At 34.8% G+C, this 20,780-nt stretch overlaps 1 protein-coding gene across 1 annotated transcript; it reads left to right on the top strand.

Moving 5' to 3' along the window:
- Positions 1-5,683: 5,683 nt before the first annotated feature.
- On the top strand, positions 5,684-8,432 carry LOC147501302 (uncharacterized). Its single transcript, XM_086606337.1, has 2 exons — positions 5,684-6,333; positions 7,953-8,432. Exons 1-2 carry the CDS (start codon positions 5,863-5,865, stop codon positions 8,022-8,024), a joined length of 543 nt encoding a protein of 180 aa, XP_086462463.1. The 5' UTR covers positions 5,684-5,862; the 3' UTR covers positions 8,025-8,432.
- Positions 8,433-20,780: the final 12,348 nt, after the last annotated feature.

Below are 20,780 nucleotides of genomic sequence, written 5' to 3'. Positions count from 1 at the left end.
GGGTTTTGGAAGGCGGGGATTGAAATTTTGAAAATTTGAAAATTTGAAAATTTTGGGACTGAGTCTTCGAATGCATTATGATCAATTTCCTATTATCATGCCTACAATTTAGACATGAGAATTGCAAACAGCAGCTTATGTTAGAAAACTATGCTAGCACTATTAATTCTGAATCTGGAAAACTAATATATATAGAGCTTTTCAGCCAAATATTGGCGCATTGTACCAATTCAAATTTCAATTTGTTTCACAGGATGAACTTACGGTAATTATCACACGTAGGATAACTTTTATGGTATTATCATGTTGGACTTTTGGTATACATTTTTTCATTGCAATTATCTTGGTATGTAATACACAAGGCATGCATGGGTTCCAAGAATTTGGATTCCAACTTCCAAACGCAAACAGAAATTAATCCCCAAAAGATTTGATACTAAGGCCGCCCACTGAAATCCATATAATAAAGGTTTCCTTCCCTGACATATATATGACCTTGGAGTAAAAAAAATACCTTAACAAGGTCGTTCAGAATCTGCTACTTGAATGTGAAGAACTGCTAAATCTGCTACGGGATATTTTGCTTAGTGACGTAGGCCATAGTGGTGTGCATGAGTCAATGTTGTTGAATGAACTCAATGAAATATGACAAGTAACTTTGGATTGAATATCAAAATACTTTATCTTCACAAAATTGGGCACCTAAGTCGTAGGTTAAAAACTATCGGCTCCAAGAAACAACAACAATAACAAATACATATATGGCCAAAGGTGAAAGATTTGATGAATGCCAAATTAATAATGTCACACCCCGAATTTCGATAAAATTTGGAAAAATAATATTTGTTTCCGATTCTTCGATTTTCGAGGTGTGATGCACTCTCAACTTCTAAAAACCCATAATCAGTTTAAATATGCGGATAATTAAAAACCAATAAAAATTTCAAATAAACTAAAGTCCTCTCCATTACCAAAAACTCACAAATATTATTAAGTTACAAATCTCCTTTCAACCCTCATTAATTATAATTACAACTGAAAATACAAATTACATTTGTCTCAACTAAAATCTATTATATCTTAAGGGAAAACAAAACATATCCTGAATACGACGCTAATGCAAACCACAAGCAGCAACCAATCTTCTTTAATACTAAAACTGTCAAGACTTATCAACTATGTTCATTTAATGAATACACCCGATAAGCAAACATGCAAATCGGGTCAACATTATAAACAATGCTGGTGTGAGTAGCCCTAAAATACAATATATACTTATACATATATTTACACACTAAATAAGGCAGTTAGTTCCTCCACCGAGGCACCTTAACATCCAACGAATAATACAACATCTTTAAGTACAATAATTAAGGCAGGTAGTTCCTCCACTGAGGCGCCTTAATTAGCTTCCCAACAAAAATGCAAAGGCATTTAGTTCCTCCAATCGCGTTTTAGGTTCTAACTAAACTACTAACCGGTCAAGCATATTCTATACTTCTTCGCATTTCATGCTCAATTCTGAGTTAGTTAGTCGCCTCAAGACAAGTAATTAGGTTGACCCACCCTTACGCAAAAACCATATACAATCATATATTTAAAGATATATCATTAACCAACATATTACCATAATTATATTATTTAAGGCTTTATTTGCATGTCCCTAAAATCACGTCGTATCTATGTCTTACCTAGTTTTCCTGGCTACCACAATCGCTATCCAATGCCGAACATGTACATCCACATGCCTCCCTTCACATAATGAACCACTTCGTGCGTAGCTACCCTAAGCGGGGGATATCGTGATACTGGGGTAACCCTCATACGAAAGCCATTATGTGAGTACTGCCACTATTCGGCATAAAAATATCGCGCGTCTCGTTCTAGTTTTGCAAACGGAATAATCAAGCCATTATTCGGCTACGCTAGAAGGGCCATTCAGATTCACTAAAACGCCAGAAGGGCCAATCATATCACATACACCCATCATAAGAGTCAAATCACATGAGTTGTGGTAGCTAGGTTCTAGGATTTTCGTTACGTAATTTATTCAGGTGTCATACATTCGTGTCTTATAACCATTTCACTCTATCACGTGCATGCCAATTAATTATTGTACTAAACCACCATATTTAGAAATATCTCAATACATCTCATAACAACTTTCGTTTTTTCACGTGCCAATATACTATTGCACTAAGCCACAATTTCGTGGAAAATATCTACAAATACTATACTATCTTATAGTAGCATCTCACATATATAATAATGAAGTGTTTATATCAATTTCTCAAAGGTATTGCATTTAATAGATATTCTATCATATGATATCATTTAACATAAAAACAATTTCCACATACCACGTAATGTCTCCATTTATCCAAACGTACCGCATAACATTTTTATATCGTTTTAGGAATATTAGGTCTCCTAAATTTTCTATCTCGTCACGTGTCAAAAAATACACAATATCAACATCAAATCTTTCTTAGATAATGACAACCAAATTTATACAAGCTTCCGCACCATTTTAGCATTTGCTTTGTCCATACAATTTACAACATAAAACGTAGCATAATTAAAATATCAAAAGTCCACAATCAAAGCCCAAAACGAAAACCCAAAGGTCTAAATATTTAAAGACCCAATTTCAATCTATATTAAGTTATATGGACCGGCCCCCAAAACAAACTTGAAACTGGCCCAAAACTTTAATTGGTTCAGCCCAAAGAAAACTAATGTGGTCTGACCCAAGAACAAAATAGAACTGGCCCAGCCAAACAACTAAAACCAGGTCCAAAGAAACAAAATAGAACTGGCCCAACCAAACCAAATAGAATTGGGCCCAAAAAACTAGACCAAATTGGTCCAAACTCAAAACAAACTTGGCCTAACACAACTAAAAACTAAAGCCCAAAAACTGAAACCGGCCCAAGGCCCAACTGGTCATCTTCCTTAGCTCCAGTAGCCACCAAATCGGCCACCACCACCTCCACTCGTCCGCCCCTTTCAACCGAGCGGTTTTGATCCCTGACAAAAACCCAATAACTTTAGTTAAAGCCCCAACTCGATTTCCTATATTGATAACCCTCCCTTTAAATGGGATTTGGGTCGTCCGCCATTAACAGCTTGCTTCAAGCTTCCAACAGCACCCATTTACAGCCCTCACACACACTCTACACTAGCTACCGTACCCCATCACCAACAACCCATCCCAATCACAGTTTAATATTTCAAAAGCATATACCAACACAACAACATAACAGTTCAGATTTCTAATGGGGCTGGCGCCTCCATTAACGACTTCTTCGAGTCTTCCGACAGCACCCCCCCCCCCAACCATCAATAACCAACATCAAACAACCAAATCAAAACCATAAAGAATAGGTCAAACAAAACAATAGTACGTTTTCTTTATCTTGGGCTCGAGACGCCATTGACGCTCCTTCGAGCTTCAATAGCCCCATCCCCAGAGTTTCCCTAATACTACCAATTAACAAGTTTTCCATTTAACTAGTTTTTAACAACGACATTAATAAAGTCTAATAACAACAAGTTTAACAACAACAATACAGTTTAACAACGACATTACGAATAATAATAACGAAAAAGAATGGTCAAAAAACATAAGCAGAAAGCTTGGGTAGTAAAGTTAGACTAGAAATAGAAAAAACTAATCTACTCACTTAATCAAAAGCTCCACGAATCCTTATAGTCCGAATCGTCGCGCTCCGACGCTCTAGCAATCAAGTTTTTATCTCCGCCTCCATTTTTATTTTATTTTTTTTTATCTAAAAACTCTATTCTCTGGAAAAATATGTATATATACATGGGTTTGAAACCTAAGCCCAACACAGACTCGGGTCCAAAAATTAGGCCCACGGATCCCAAATCCAATCCAAAGAATTTTAAATTAATTAATTAATAAATAAATAAATAAATATGTATTTTAAATACGGGCGTTACAAATAATGCCATTTCTTATAACTCGCTTTGATATCAATTGATTATCTCAATTGTTGTATTCACAAAATTAGGCTGGAATCCGTGTTCTTATCACGCATGACGTATATCTTTTAACTCATAATACTTTTATGAAATGTCCACACGCCCAACTCTTAATATGGTTTATTCGATTTTGGTCCCACTTTTAATAGGGTATTCAATTCAATTGGTTGTATACCACCCCCTCTCTTCATGGGAGAGGTTGCAAGTTCGAATCCCACCAAGTGTTGGTTGGGATTTATTTCTTCTGTAATTATGTGATGTGCCTTTGGGCTAGGTGAGTCTTCAGGCTAGTGACAAGGGTACTGCTATGATAGGTGGACCAAGGAGCGAAAACAAGTCTTCATGGACAAATTAAGTTGAGGCGGTTGGGTCTACTCAAAATGGCGCATCGGCAAAAACTTTCGGGCTAGGTTCTCTTTGGGGTTGATGGGCGTTCGGGCAATGTAAGCCTTCGGGCTAGGGTCCTTCGATGTAACTAGTCTGCCTTAACCCTTTAAATATTTCAAAAAAAAAGTTGCTTAATTCGTTTTTGGCCTCAGTTCTGTCAGTTGACTGGGTCAACTTTAACTGCACATCATGTTTTGCTCCTCATAATTTCAAAATGCCCTAAATACCCCTCACGCGTGCCACACGTGACTTTTTTTTAAAAACAAAACAAAATGACACGTGTCGAAATCTTACAGTTGGCATCCAAGAGTTATTAGCTACTAGCCATATATTGGAGCTTTGAATGTCCCAATAAATATATTGGTCATCTATAAGTACTAGACCAATTGCTTATTGGTTTTTGCTCATGTCTGACTCCAAATCAAATAATATAATGGGGGTAGCGAAGTTGTCATCATATCGTTGGTGCACCAAAGGTTTGTATTTTCTTTGAAGGATATCCTACAGTCCATTAATAGAGGAGGGGCTAAAAACTTAAAAATATTTTTGAAACAGGGAACAAAAACAAAAATATATGTAGATGGAATGACTAAATTTCGATTTTTGTTTGTTTTGCAAGTTAGTTAATGAGAGAGATGAGAGTTTCATTAAGAAAGAAGATAATTAAATTGTTTTCCCGCATTGTTCTTGGCCACCACATTCTCGTAATATGTAAAAACCCTAAATATTTTAATCCAAGCCATCGATGTTTGTACCATAGATAATTGCCATAAGAATTTTTAAATCAATATCATCGAAACGAAATTTGTATTGGATTTCAAAATTGAAATTTTACAAAACTAGTATTTACAAGGTTCACACACAAATCACATGAAGGGTAAAATTACTATTTTGAAAAATATACTACAGTGGCAATTAAAATTGACCCAGTCAACTGACAGAATTGGAACAAATAATAAATTAATAAACAATTTATAGGAGCCAAATGTTGAATACCATATTAAAAGTGGGGCCGAAATTGAATAAACTCTTTTAAATATTTGGAGAGGAGGCTCGGCAGATTTCACCACAAACTTCCAAAGTCATGGGTTGACGTCATAGGAGGTTGTTTAATTTCATTGACAATGTCAATGCAAATGTTTGATAAGCCACTGCAACATTCCAAACTACGGGCCTCGATCAAACTATATATAGTGGGCCTCTTATTTAAAGGCCGTGATAGTTATATCTGACTTCACTGTTTTATTGATAGTGTGAAAACAAGAAAAAACAAAGACAAATGTGGATAGCCTGAGCCCATTAAGTCATTAACCTCATTCCTCTCTCTCTCTCTTTATTAAAAAAAAATCTCTCTTTTCCCCCTACCTACTTGCATTTAAAGAATTAAAGTCCCAAAACAAATAATAACCAAATCCAACTCCATTTCCCCATCTCACTTTCTAACGTTAAAAAAAAAAAAAAAAAAGAATGAAAGAAGACGATGATTTACCAATAACAACAAAAAAAGAGAGCCATAATCATTCACATCATCATCAAGATGGAAGTATATTTGGTAAAGGAAGGTATAAATTCTGGGCATTAGCTGCAATATTATTACTAGCTTTCTGGTCCATGTTCACTGGCACAGTTACACTTAAATGGTCAGCTGGTAATCTCAATCATATCTCTGATGATCTCCTCGATTCACCCATTCACGAAGATCTCGATGTCTTGGAAATTGAGGAGAGGGAGAAAGTAGTGAAGCATATGTGGGATGTTTATACACATAGTCGAAGGATAAGATTGCCTAGATTTTGGACAGAAGCATTTGAAGCTGCTTATGAAGAATTGACTAGTGATGTACTTGGTGTTAAGGAATCTGCTGTTTCTGAAATTGCTAAAATGTCTATGCGTTCTCTTGATCTTGTTGAACCCCCTCCTCTTCAATCTTCTGCCACGGTTCGTATTCTTTTTGTGCTTTTACATTTTAATGTTGGATTTGGGTTTGTTTGAGATCCATGAATATTAGGCCTAATTAACAGAAATAATGTTTTGGAGTTTTGTATTATGGATCACCGTATCTGTAAAAATTAAGATCTGGATTTATTCGTGCGACGAGTAGAATCACTTCTTGAAGCTTTTTATTGAATAAAATACATTTAGTGATTGGTAAGACGTTTTCTGTATGCTAGTAAAGTGAAACTTAATAGTTGCTATATCTATTTAGTTTTAGCGTTAACTGCATAGAAACAATGTTAGGTGATACATAAATGTTTTTGTTCCCTTCATTGACAAAGGGTGATCATTGTCCATGGACCACCATAACATGATGAAGAAATTTAGGTGTACACCGATGACATCAACATTTTCTCAAGCAAAGGATATGGGTCTCGTCTGTATAGCTTGTAAAATTCACCTTGCATTGGACAGTTCTTATTGCAGCACACCCACTCTCATTGTATTATTTGGGTCTCTCTTAATAGATATCTAAGCCCTTGATTGCTAATTTGATCTGTAGATACACTTGATATCATCTCACTATCTGGAAATAAAAAAGTTTGGTAAATCCATGAATTCTTAAATTCCTTTGGATCAGTTTGGATGGAAATCTAATTTGGTGTCGACCAGCCAGAGGCTCCTCGTCATGTTTATACAGTGTATTCCTTCTAATAACCTTGCCAACAAATATATATATATATATCATAGATAGTATCTACACAAAAAATCATCTCATTTGGAAATCTCTAATCTAGTTAAAAATCATTGTCAACTTTACATTTTTTTTAACGGCTAAGATTATTCGATTTTGCAATTATCTTTTGACATAGTTAAACATTATCAAATGAGTAGAAATTTTATAGAGGTGATCTTCATAGTTAGTTGAACACATCCACAAAAAATTATATTATAATTCGCGTTGTAGGTGAAGTTGTAGGGCATGGTATAAACTATTGTATAAAAAGTATGGTAAACGGAACACTTTCAGATATATATATATATATATATATATATATATATATATATATATATATATATATATATAGGGGAGGTGATCTTCAAGGTTTGTTGGACATATCCACAAAAAAATTAGGTTCTAGTTCATCTTGTGGGTGAAGTTGTGGGCCATGGTATAAACCATGGTATGAAAATCATGGTATATTGATCCCTCCCCATTTATATATATTGTTCTTACTTGTGTGTTTATGTTGCTTTGTTTTCTATGTTGTTAGACGGCACCTGACAAAGAGTTCTCTAGTCTTGAAACTCTTCCTTGACCTGGAAGAATCCATTATCTAAGTCAATTTTATTTGGCCATAGTCATGAATCATGGAACTCTTTGAGCTATGCTTTTCCCTTAAATTTGTTGTTTGTGGAAATTTATTACGGAACTAAAATTACTATGGAGATTTTAAATAGTTATTACTACAGTATCTAGATTACATGTGTAGGTTCCTCATCCCTCTGTATACTTCGAGTCTTTAACTTACTTTGTTCCGAATTGGAACCAAAGCCCCAAGACACAAGTTTTGTTTGATAAACAATGTGAATTCTAATGGTGTTTATAATGATTCTGTCAGAATATCCATGGGCTGAGTACGAGTTCCAAGGAAGCAAAGCAGAAGGAAGTGTCATTTGCTGGGAATGGTTGATGACATCTGAGGAATATCTTGCACCTACATTTACTTGTTTCCCAGGCACATTGCTAGCTCCGATCAAGATTTCTAGTCTTGTGAAGTCTGCAAAACGTGGTCATATGTTAAAGACAGGCAGTTTTTCACATCGTCGTACCATAGGCTAGCTATGTAGGTATGTCATTATTCAGTCTTATTGTTTCCATTTTTGTGATATTTCCTGGGTTCAACCCTTTCAATTGGGTTTGAACTTAGGATGCTTGTCAGACGAAGTTACCTTACAAGTCATCCGAATCAAGTAAACGGATGTTATAAATCTTTTCAGAAGTTTCCCGCATTGAATTGTGAGGATATAAAGCAATTGAGTAGGATGGTTGTAAACAGTTCTGCATTTTGTTTCTCTGATAGTATTTCATTTTCATGTTATATTTGAGTGAAAACAAGCAACAGCCGACTCGCATTTCAAATAATTTTGGCCCTCTTCATATCTAAGCATTTTCGCGTAGAGCATGTGGTCAAGGAGTACAATAATCTTGGTAGAATATCTCAAACTTAAACCCTCATCCACAGGGTATATGAGTACATATCTCTCGAACAAGTAGGACCAAAGGCTAAATAACCCGATAGTAAAAGAAGAATTCACACATAAGGTAAACCACAAAAAATTAATAAGTAACACTAGAGTCAGCTTCAATCCATATTTTTCTCCATCCATGTTGTGCTGCAATCTCAACTGCAAAAACAATAGCCATACTCAACTCCAAGGCCTTGAGCAAGCACCCTACAAATTCGTTTGCACTGTGTCTAGGCCTACATATCGCACCATACCAATGCCTCCATTACCAGGATTACCTAGAGAGGAGCCATCAGTATTCATTTTAATCACATCACCATCAGGAGGGTATCAAGATACCTATTTAACATCTTAACCATCTTAATCACAATGATTAGTTGCATGTAACGTCTTCCCGTATAAGAAAAGATTTGATGAGAATATGTGAACGTTGTGCCAAATGTCAAATGTGATATGCGATTTGAGAGGAGTTGAAGATTCTGTATTGGCAGTGAGCTTTAAATGAAGGATTTTCTTCTCTGATAGTCTGATGCACGACCTGATATTGCTGCATGCCTGCATTGAAGTCGGTTATGTGCTGAAATCGTTCGTGTAGATCAGGACTGATTGTGCTGATGACACTTTCTGATTGGGTATGTTTATTATGTACTTGCATACCTTCTCTCAGCCTCCATTCAGTAAACAGTTTTGTTCCGAAAAGTAAATATTGCGCCTTCTACATTACCTTCCCAAATGATGCTCCTCAGTTGCATCTCCTTTGCCCTGTATTGCAAATTCCACTGTTAGAATGCTTTCTTCTATAGAGTCTGTGGCCCTTCCCATCTGTGTTGCTGCCACCACCGATCGATCTACCTTCTTGATCCCTGCTGATCACATCAAAGACTCCAAAATGTTCTTTGTATCAATCAGCATAGCATCTATCTCACCTTTAATTTGTACCATACTGGAGCTGAACAGGTCTGGCCCTCAACCTTTAGTTCCTCTTCCGAATAATCCCATTACGTTTGTCCGTTCTTCTAGGATAGAAGATATTTGTGTAATCGTTGTATCATTCCTCTCCAAAAGAAAAAAAAAACACTAGCTTAGGTAAATGCCTTTGTTTAATTTTGGTTACGCAGCATAGGTAGGGACTGGGGCAAGGCAGCTCTTGTAAGAGAGAAAACTTGAGGATGCCCATATCCTTGGTTCACATATCGCTTGCAGTGCTCTGGTCTTCATATTGTATGAAAAGACAACCCCTTCATCTCTTCCCCTCCCACATTTCACCCAAAACCAAACCACATCTCCACCTTCAGAAGGCATTGAAATAGTCGCATGCCTATCAGTAATAATATCAGAAGCGACTCTGTTCCTCAGCTTCATAGTTAGAAACCAAGGGGATATGACTTTCTGGTTATCTGCAAAGATCCTGCTCAAGCTTAAGTAATATCTCTTCATCCACTGAATTTTGACTTTTTCATTTTTCAAAACCTATATCTGTACTGTATGTCTTTAGTTGTGATAGTTGTGTAAGTAAGCTCACCATTGAAGTCTCCAATCTCCCCCGATGGAAATTTTTTCTCCTCTACCAGAGCAGCCACAGCACCTGCGCTGTCTTCCTTAGTATCCAACCAAAACACAATCTTCGGTAATTTCCAGTACAATGTTCCAGCTATGAAAATAGATCTACCCATCTTCCAAAACGACAAATCCTGTTCTCCACTTACTTGCGTTCCTGCTTTAGATAGGCTCCATTCACCTGTTGTCGAAGAATATATTTTAAAACAAACAGTACGGAGAAAACCATTACCAATGTTTTGTTGAATGGTTTTTGGCACTCTAGTAACAAATGGACAGGTTATTAAATAGAACGCACGGCAACGCAATGAGCCAAAACCGAAACCAACAACAGTATGACCCTTAATACTGTCTCTACTGTCTGGTTGAATGCTCTTTGGACTGGGAATATATACCGTTTCTTCGGTGACAGGGTTAGTCACGAAGAACTTCGTAACTCCATAATCCACACATGAGCCACAAACAACCCCATTGCTTGAGGCCAGTAATATACTATACATCCCTGTGAGAGACTAATATATACAACCAATGTATATTATACACGTGTCCAACACAACTCATCACATAACTATATCAAGACCTGCCATGTCGCTCATACCAAGACCTACTAGGTCGCTCAGGTCAAGACCTCAGCCAAGTCGCTCATGTCAGGTCGTGCCAAGTCTTGTAACACTCAAAGAAAGAAAGACAGCCGTTACAACAATTCTATAACAGCAACTATGCACTCATTTATCCTCCACGAGCTACATTGACCAAGGGTCACAGGCTATAAATGACGAGGAAACTAACAAAGGAGGGGGAGAGCTTCATGCTCACATTCTCTCCATCTTCCATTCTCACCACTCAATATTAACTACGTCCGACTTGATTCCAGTTTACCGGAGAACTGAATACGTAGGCAGTTCGATAATTCGAACTCAGTCATAACATCATCTTCCCTAATCATCTAGATTCGTAAGGTCGTGACTAAAACGCAACTTTACAATCCCTTTTACATATCTGAAAGCTGGATCATATCTGGTACTGGTAGGCCAACAACTTGACCTGGAGAGAGACATGCGTGATTTGGAGAGGTATAATATATGAGAGCCGGACGTAGGCTTGAGCTTCTTTCAGATTGGGATGTTATAAAGATGGAATCCCTTGAGAATAATCTGTTCCATTGCTTGCAAACTAACTTGAATCTGAACAAAGATTTAACAGGTACCCAAGGCAGTATCTCATACATTATTAATTCATCACTCAGAAAAACAGATTCTTTTTGTCTTCTCCTCTTCTCCTCCCGTTCAATGAATCCCATTGTGATTATCTAAAAATATTTCCAAAGTTTTTCTTTTAGGATTGAAAACTTGAGGTTGCATATAAATTGAGGAAAAATGTTACTAAGACAGACCTTCTTCGTCTAGAATTCTGTCTTGTAATACAACACAAAATTGGATGCCGAATTTGAATATATCAGTTATTCGATACAGTCAACCGGGCAAGCTTTCTAATGGGAAAGAAATAACTTATGGTCCATAAGTTTAAATTATAATGTATTTATAAGTTCAGAAGATTGCGCCAAAACCCACTGTTCCATTTAATTATGGGGAAAGACATCCGTTTTATGCCTAAAGCCCACCCGGTTGATCAGTTTGCGCCAAATAACGTGAATTTAACTCTGGTCCAAAGTCCAAACTTTTTTTTTTTCGATAACCCCATCTTCATTATATATCTCTTCTCTACACTATATGATAGCTAGATTTTTAGGAGAAAAATTTCTCAACCGAACTGTGTATTTGTAATCTCTCTATTTTATGATTTTAGAACCACCTCCCTTAATTATTCTAATCAGCTCCTTCCTTTTTAAACAATTTACCAAAAACTCTCTCACTTTATTGAAATTAGAATTAGCTTCATATTATTTAAAATAATTTAGAAAACCTCATTCACGTTACTCAAATTATATTCAACCCCTCCTAATGTTTTTATATTATTTTTTAGATTATAACTATAATTCAAAAAATCATACTATCATAGAGATGTTAGAGCGACAGGTTTAAAAATTTGAAAAAACACCGATGCGTAGCACGGTTCGCATACTCGTAGATCATAGAGCCAAAACAAAGATTACAGACTCCAAACACGAGCGGGGCTGACTTCCTGGCACTTGTTTGAGAGCCCAAGAAGCAAGGCCATGAGCCAACCCATTCCTCGCTCTACAGACCCAAACAAAAGAAACACCTTGAGTTTTGTAACTAAGGACTTAACAAAACATACAATAGCATAAATGTTCCAGATAACAAACATATTACAATCCTTAAAACAAGAAATAACAGAAGAAGAATCGCCCTCAAAGGTGACTGAAGAAAGCTTTAGATGAAGGGCCAAAAGCGCAGCTACTTCAGCTCCTATAGCCTCAGTTTGTTCCACATCTTTTGCATAGAACCTCCTAAAAGCAACTCCTAGGATCAATCCATCTACATTCCTGCAAATAACTCCTGCTGCTGCCTTACCATTAGACATGTCAAAACCAACATCAAAATTAATCTTAGTCCAAGGTGCATCAGGAGGACACCAAGATCTAATATTAATCAGAGGCAAAACTTCATATAATAAAGGATCTTTGTTGGGAAGAAAGGCCTCAAAACATCTCAATCTTGATGCTTCAGTATGCTGTAAAATACTACTAATCTTTACTACTGCCTGTTCCATCCTAGCTTTATTCCTACTACACCAGATATCATAAAGGAACAAGAGACAGTAATATCCTCTACGATGTAAGACCTCATTTTTCACCCCACACCATCCAATGAATTCATTTAGCCAATCCAACACATTCCAGTCTGGATGTACATCAACATCCAACATAGCATTCAAGACACACCATAATCTTTTAACCCAATCACAAGAGAAGAAAAGGTCCTAGATACTTTCCTTTTTAAGCAAAAAGGGAATCACCCCCATAGAAATGGAGGGATTCCCTCACTGGGATTAACACTTACATTGGTCAATCAGGAATTTTGCCAAAGCTCTATCCAAACAAAAGAAAGGAGGTGCTCGACCTCCCTAGATGCTAGACTATAAGCTACAATATTTAAGGATCTACTAACATATAAAGTTTTACAGTCATCCAATTTTGAAGAAATAAAATAAATATCCTGAGCAACAGAGGTCGCTCTCCATGATAGCAGTCCTGATCATTTTTCCATGGCAGCAACTAAGTGTTGGAATCTCTATGAGTATTTCTAAATACTAGTGTGTGTGTGCAAAGCAAAGGAGATGAACAAAGTGTGTTCTTTCCACTTTAGTGCATTATAGATAGTCCCACATTGGTTATCCACCACTAGCAAGTGAAGTATAAGAGACATTCCTCTACCATAAGGGCGTGCCCTTAGGATACAAATGCTTTTGTGTTAAGAGGGAGGACTCACCCAAAGCCACACGTCGCGCGCCGAGTCAGGTCGGGCTTGGGCTTGGGCTTATGTCTAGTGGGTAGTGGATTAACCAAAAGCCTTAAACTTGTTTTTTTTTCTTTTGCTGCAAGTTTTAGTTTCAGTGTCCTAGTGTGAGTTGGTCTCTTGACCAACCAAGTCCTTGTGCGAGTTGGACTGCTATGACCGACCAAGCCTCTATATATAAGACTGTGCATCCATAGAGGTTATACAGTTCATAAGAAACCTATCTCAGAGAAACAGAAACCATAACCTGCCCTATTCTTATTCTCTTCTTCCTGTAGTCGCCAAAGAGAGTTATATTGCTGTTCTAGAGGGTAGTCTGTTCTAGTACAAAGTCGATCGTTTAACTATTGAATCTATGAGGAAGACGCCATGTATTGTATTTTCGCACTAATTGGAAGGGGCTTAAATCTTTTCTTAAGGACAGTCTAATCCATGCCTTGGTTGTTACATATTACTTCTGTCCTTGTCTCTTTATTGTTTTCTTTATTCACATACAATAATCTTAAAGAAAGATTCAAGATGTCTACACCAGCAGACACACCGAACAAAGAAACTAATTTTAGAGTCTTGGAAGTTACTTCGACTATGAGAGATTCTGCACCTCTACTGAATGCTCGCAACTTACCTAATGTGTCAAAGATTGAATCCTTCAATGGTTCACACTTCAAGCGATAGAGAGAAAGGGTGTTCATAGCCCTAGATGTACTCAACTATGCAAAGTATCTCACTGATACAATACCCATGGAGGGTTCTAATGATTTCGAAAGAAATCAAGCTACTTGGCTCAATGGGAATAAGATATGTCGTCATGCTATTTTGAGTACCTTGTCCAATGAAATTTTTGATATTTATTGTTCAAATAAGAATGCACATGATATATGGGAGAGTTTGAATAAAAAATACATAATAGAGGATGCTGGTACTCCGAAATATGCTATTGGGACTTTTCTTAAGTTCTAGATGAGAGAGGATAAAGATGTAACGTCTCAAATCCATGATTTTCATGTGCTAATTAATGATTTGAAAACTGAGGGTATTAATTTACCCGAAATCTTTGTTGCTGGATGTTTGATTGAGAAACTCCTCGAGTCTTGGAAACACTATAAAAATAGTATGAAGCATAAGCGCAAGCAGATGACTCTTGAGGATGTGATCATTCACATTCACATAGAAGAAAAGAACAAGACTCGGGATGATGTGTTGTCTAAGGAATTCCATTCTAAAGCTAATATCATTGAAGGTAATCCCAACAAATCTAACAAAACCTCTCAAAAGCAGAAGTACAACAAAAATAAGAATTTCAAGGTCAAAGACACTTCTTTTAAAATGAGTGGTATTGGCAATGAAAATTGTTATGTTTGTGGTAAACCTGGACATAGGGATTTTCAGTGCAGGCACAAGAAAGACACTGATGATCCTCCCAATGCTAATATAGTTGAGGGAGATGATATTATTGTTGTTGTGGTGTCACAAGTGTTCATGGCCACTGGGAAGAAGAACTGGGTACTAGATTCTGGTGCCACCCGCCACGTCTGTGGTGATGTTGAAGTCTTCTCAAACTACATACTAGTGAAAGATGAAAAGGTCTATATGGGTGACTCAAGGTCTGTTCCTGTTGAGGGAACATGCAAGATTCTTCTGAAGTTAACTTCAGGGAAAACTCTTTCACTTAGTAATGTACTTCATGTTCCTGAGATTCGTCAAAATCTGATTTCTGTGTCCTTACTGGGAAAAGCTGGTGTCAAGGTGACTTTTGAGAGTGACAAGTTCGTTTTGGCAAAGACTGAGGATTTTGTTGGGAAAGGTTATTGTAATAACAATGGTTTTTTCATGTTGAATGTACTTGACAACATTATTATTAATAAGAATGAATCTGCTTCTGCTTACTTGCTTGACTCTTTTAATATATGGCATGGTAGACTAGGACATGTGAATGTTCAGTATATGAAAAAGATGAAAGCATGTGGTTTATTATCTAATATTTCTGATTTTTCTAATGATAAATGTGAGATATGTGTTGAGACTAAAGCCACAAAGAAACCCTGCAGAACTGTTTCTAGAGATAAAACTGGATTACTAACTCTTATTCATACGGATTTGGGTGAATTCAGAAGTACCATGTCTAGAAGGGGGAAGTTTTATTATATTACATTCATAGATGACTTCTCTAGGTATACCATGGTATATTTACTTAGAAACAAGCATGAGGTAGGTGAGATGTTTCTCAAGTACAAAGCTGAAGTTGAAAACCAGCTTAACTGTAAGATTAAAAGTCTTCAGTCTGACATGCAGGGGTGGAGAATATGAGTCTAACCCCTTTCAGGATTTTTGTGACAAGAATGACATTATTCATGAGACTACTCCACCATACTCTCCTAAGTCTAATGAAGTAGTCTAACGGAAAAACAGAACACTAAAAGAGATGATGAATGTTATGCTTGTAAGTTCTGGAGCTTCCCTGAACTTATGGGGGAAAGCAATTCTATCTGCTTGCCATATACATAATAGGATACCCAACAAGAAAACAGGGAATAAGACATCATATGAATTATGGAAAGGTCATGTACCTAACCTGAAATACTTCAAAATATGGGGTGTCTTGCAAAGGTTCTAGTGAACAAACCTACAAAGAAAAAATTGGGACCTAGAACTGTTGATTGTATGTTCATTGGTTATGCTGATAATAGTGCTGCATATAGGTTTTTAGTAGTAAAATCTGATAATAACCTTATCGATACTAACACTATTATAGAGAGTAAAAATGATGATTTCTTTAAGAATTTGTTTCCTTTGAAAATTGGCATTGAGAGGTTGGTTGCTCCTAGTGAACAATAATTAACAGATCCTGAAATTTCTGAACAAGAAATTCCGAAGAGTAAAAGAGACAGAAAATCCACCAATTTTGGTGATGACTTTTACACGTTTCTTCTTGATGATGATCCTGTGACGTATAATGAGGCAATCCATTCTAGAGATGCACCTTTCTGGAAAGATGTTATAAACTCAGAACTAGATTCGATTATATCTAATCACACATGGGAGATAGTTGATCTACCTCCTGGGGTGAAACATATATGTTACAAGTGGATCTTCAAAAAGAAACTGAAGCTAGATGGTTCCATTGAGAAATAAAAGACTAGACTAATAGTCAATGGATTCTCCCATAAAAAAGGCATTGACTATTTTGATACTTATGCTCCTGTAACTAGGATTTCTTCTATAAGAGTTCTAATGGCTCTCGCTGCTATTCATAATTTATTTATTCATCAAATAGATGTAAAAATTATATTTTTGAATGGTGATCTTGATGAAGAAATATATATGATACAGCCTAAGGCTACTATAGTACCAGGGAATGAGCAAAAAGTATGCAAATTAGTTAAGTCTTTATATGGGTTGAAACAAGCGCCAAAACAATGGCATGAAAAGTTTGACAGTGTCATGATGTCCAATGGATATCACATAAATGATGCTGATAAATGTATTTACTTTAAATCTTTTGATGTAAATACATATTAGCTTTTGAACCCGTCCTACGAACGGGTGCCGTTATATTAAATTATTGTAAAAAATATTAGCAACTATGCATAGCTATGAGATATGAAAATTATATTAATCAGTCATTCAAATTTCTTGCACTACTCTCTATAAAAAGGAAGCACCAAACTTTGATAAAACTCATCGACTTTTTTTTGTTGTTAGGTTAAATAGTAGAAGTTTGATTGAAGTTTTGTGAGAATGCCCAATGTGACGAAGATAATATTGAAGCTACTTGAATAGCATGACATTCTTAATCATAATAAAAAAAAATTATGATAAACACTACTTAAAATGCAAAACTATATTTGTCGAGACATTTATTCCCCTTACATATAATACAAACATGTTTTAGGGTTATTAGTTCAATGCATTTGCATCAAGTTTCTGATTTTCCATTAATTATTCTTTGAGGTTAGTTCAATGTAGTACGTTGCATTCAGTTTCCAATTTCTCATTAATTATTTTTTGAGGTTAGTTCAATGCAATTGTATCAAGTTTCCGATTTCCCGTTAATTATTATTTGAGGTTAGTTCAGTGCAATTGCATCCACTTTATAATTTTCAGTTAGTTATTCATTAAGGTTAATTCAGTACAGTTGCATCCACTTTTTGATGTTTTGTTAATTACTCTTTGTGATTTATTCAATACATCTTCATCTAGTTTCTGATTTTCTGTTAATTATTTTTCTAGGTTAGTTCGATAGTTTACAATTTCTAGTTATTTATGCTTTGAGGTCAGTGCAATACAGTTACATCCGGCTTCCGATTTCCAGTTCACTATTCTTTGAGGTTATTTCAATGCATTTGCATCCAATTTCTAATTTCCGTTAGTTAATCTCTAATTTTAGTTTAATGCAGTTGCATCTATTTTATGATTTTCCGTTAATTATTCTTTGAGGTTAGTTCAATATAGTTGTATCCAATTTCCAATTTTATGTTAATTGTTTTTTTAGGTTAATTCAATGCATTTACATCAAGTTTCTGATTTCCTGTTAATTATTTTTTGAGGTTAGTTCAATGCATTTAGATCAAATTTATAATTTCTTGTTAATTATTCATTTAGGTTAGTTCATTGTAGTTTCATCCCTTTTTCAATGTTTTGTTAATTAGTCTTTGAGATTAGTTCATTGCAATTGCATCTAGTTTCCAATTTTCCTTTAATAATTCTTTAAGGTTAGTTCAATACATCTGCATCTAGTTTTTGATTATTTATACTTTTAGGTTAGTTTGATGCAATTACATCCTGTTTCTGATTTTCCATTAACTATTCTTGTAGGTTATTTTAATGCATATTTGCATTTAGTTTCTGATTTCCCACCAATTATTCTATGAGGTTAGTTCAATGCAGTTACATTCGATTTTTGATTTTCTGTTAATTATTTTTTGAGTTTAGTTCAATGCATTTGCATACAGTTTCTGGTTTCTCATTAATTATTATTTGAGATTTGTTTAATGTATTTGCATACCGTTTACGATTTTCCATTAAATATTTTTTAAGGATTTGCATCCAATTTCTAATTTTCTGTTAGTTATTCTCTGATGTTAGTTTAATGCAATTGCATCCAGTTTCTGATTTCTAGTTAATTATTTTTTGAGTTTAGTTTATTGTATTTGCATAAAGTTTTTGATTTCCCGTTAATTACTTTTTGAGTTCAATTATGTATTTGAATCCAATTTTCGATTTCCTTTTAATTATCCAATGTGGTGTGTAATACCAACTTCTACTGATCCATCTATAGTGTCCTTGCAAACATGACATAAAAAATAAATTATGTTTGATTTATTATATGTGATCATCAAAGATTATCCAGTTCCCGATTTCCCATTAATTATTCTTTAAATTATGCATGACTCACTATTTGGAATCTGCAAAGATTATCTATAAACGGGTGTTATTATATTAATTATTTTAAAAAATATTTACAAATATGCATAACTATTATATATTAATATTATATTGATCACTCATCCAAATTTCTTATAACGTGAAAACCTCACTCTCCATTAAAAAAAAAACTCACCTTTGATAAAACCCTTCAATTTTATTTTGTTGTTTAATAATATAAATTTGATTGAAGTTTTGTGAGGTTGCCTAATAAGGCAAAGTTCATATATATTGAAGCTACTTGAATAGTAAGGAGTTACTAGTCATACGGAAAGAGATAAGATAAATACCATTTTAAATGCAAAACTATACTTATCAAGACATTCTCACAACATATAATCCAACTATGTTTTTAGGTTAGTTCAATGCATTTGCATCCAGTTTCTGATTTTCCGTTATTTATATTTTGAGGTTAGTTCAATGCAGTTGAATCCAATTTTTGATTCCCATTTTTTTAGGTTAGTTCAATGCGGTTGCATCTAGTTTCGATTTCGTTAATTATTCTTTCTGTTAGTTCAATACATTGGCATCCAATTTCCAATTCCCTATTAATTGTTCTTTGAGGTCATTTCAATGCATTTGCATTCAGGTTTCGATTTCCGTTAATTGATACGTGAGATTAGTTTAATGTATTTGTATACGTTTCGATTTCTCATTTATTATTTGATAAGATTGCATTTGCATCTAGTTTTCGATTTCCCGTTAATTATTGTTTGAGGTTAGTTTAATGAATTTGCATCCAATTTCCAATTTCCGGTTAATTATTTCTTAAGGTTAGTTCAATGCATTTGCATCCAGTTTATTTTTTAAGATTATTTCAGTAGTTGCATCCGGTTTCCGATTTTCCGTTAATTATTCTTTAAGATTAGTTCCACGCATTTGCATTATGTTTCCAATTTATAATTAATTTTTCTTTGAGGTTAGTTCAATGCATTTGCATCCAGTTCCCGATTTCCCGACAATTATTATTTTTATATTAGTTTGATGTATTTGCATCCAAGTTTTGATTTTCCGTTAATTATTCTTTGAGGTTAGTTTAATGCAGTTGTATCCATATTCCGATTTTCTATTAATTACTTTTTAAGATTAGTTTAATGCTTGCATTTGCATCCAGTTTCCGATTTCCCGTTAATTATTCTTTGAGGTTAGTTTAATGCAGTTGTATCCATATTCTGATTTTCTATTAATTACTTTTTATGATTAGTTTAATGCTTGCATTTGCATCCAGTTTCTGATTTCCCGTTAAATATTATTTGAGGTTAGTTCAATGCATTTGCATCCAGTTCCCGATTTTCCGACAATTATTGTTTTTATATTAGTTTGATGTATTTGCATCCAAGTTTTGATTTTCCGTTAATTATTATTTAGGTTGTTTTGAATCCATATTTTTTCATTAATTACTTTTTTAAGATTAGTTTAATGCTTTGCATTTTTTTCATTTTCTTTGAGGTTAGTTTAATGCGGTTTATTATTGATTTTTATTAATTTTTTTAAGATTAGTTTAATTTGCATTTGCATCCACATTTGGTTAAATATTATTTTGGTTTTGGCATTTGCATCTAGTTTTCGGTTTTAATTGTTCTTTGACATTAATTTCATTCAAGATTATATATGTTTTGAAATATTTGTCATTATTGCTTTTGCCGTTATTTTTTTTCATTTTTATTATATATTTTATGATGTTATTTTTTTTTATATAATTTAATTTTTCACATGTAATTTGTTTTGGTTTGGTATATAATTTATATATATGAATCTTGTTATTCCGCTGAATTATAT

The sequence above is a fragment of the Coptis chinensis genome, chromosome 4 (assembly GCF_015680905.1).
Source record: "Coptis chinensis isolate HL-2020 chromosome 4, ASM1568090v1, whole genome shotgun sequence".
NCBI classification, from domain to species: Eukaryota; Viridiplantae; Streptophyta; class Magnoliopsida; order Ranunculales; family Ranunculaceae; genus Coptis; species Coptis chinensis.
This window is presented reverse-complemented; position numbering and strand designations above follow the sequence as displayed.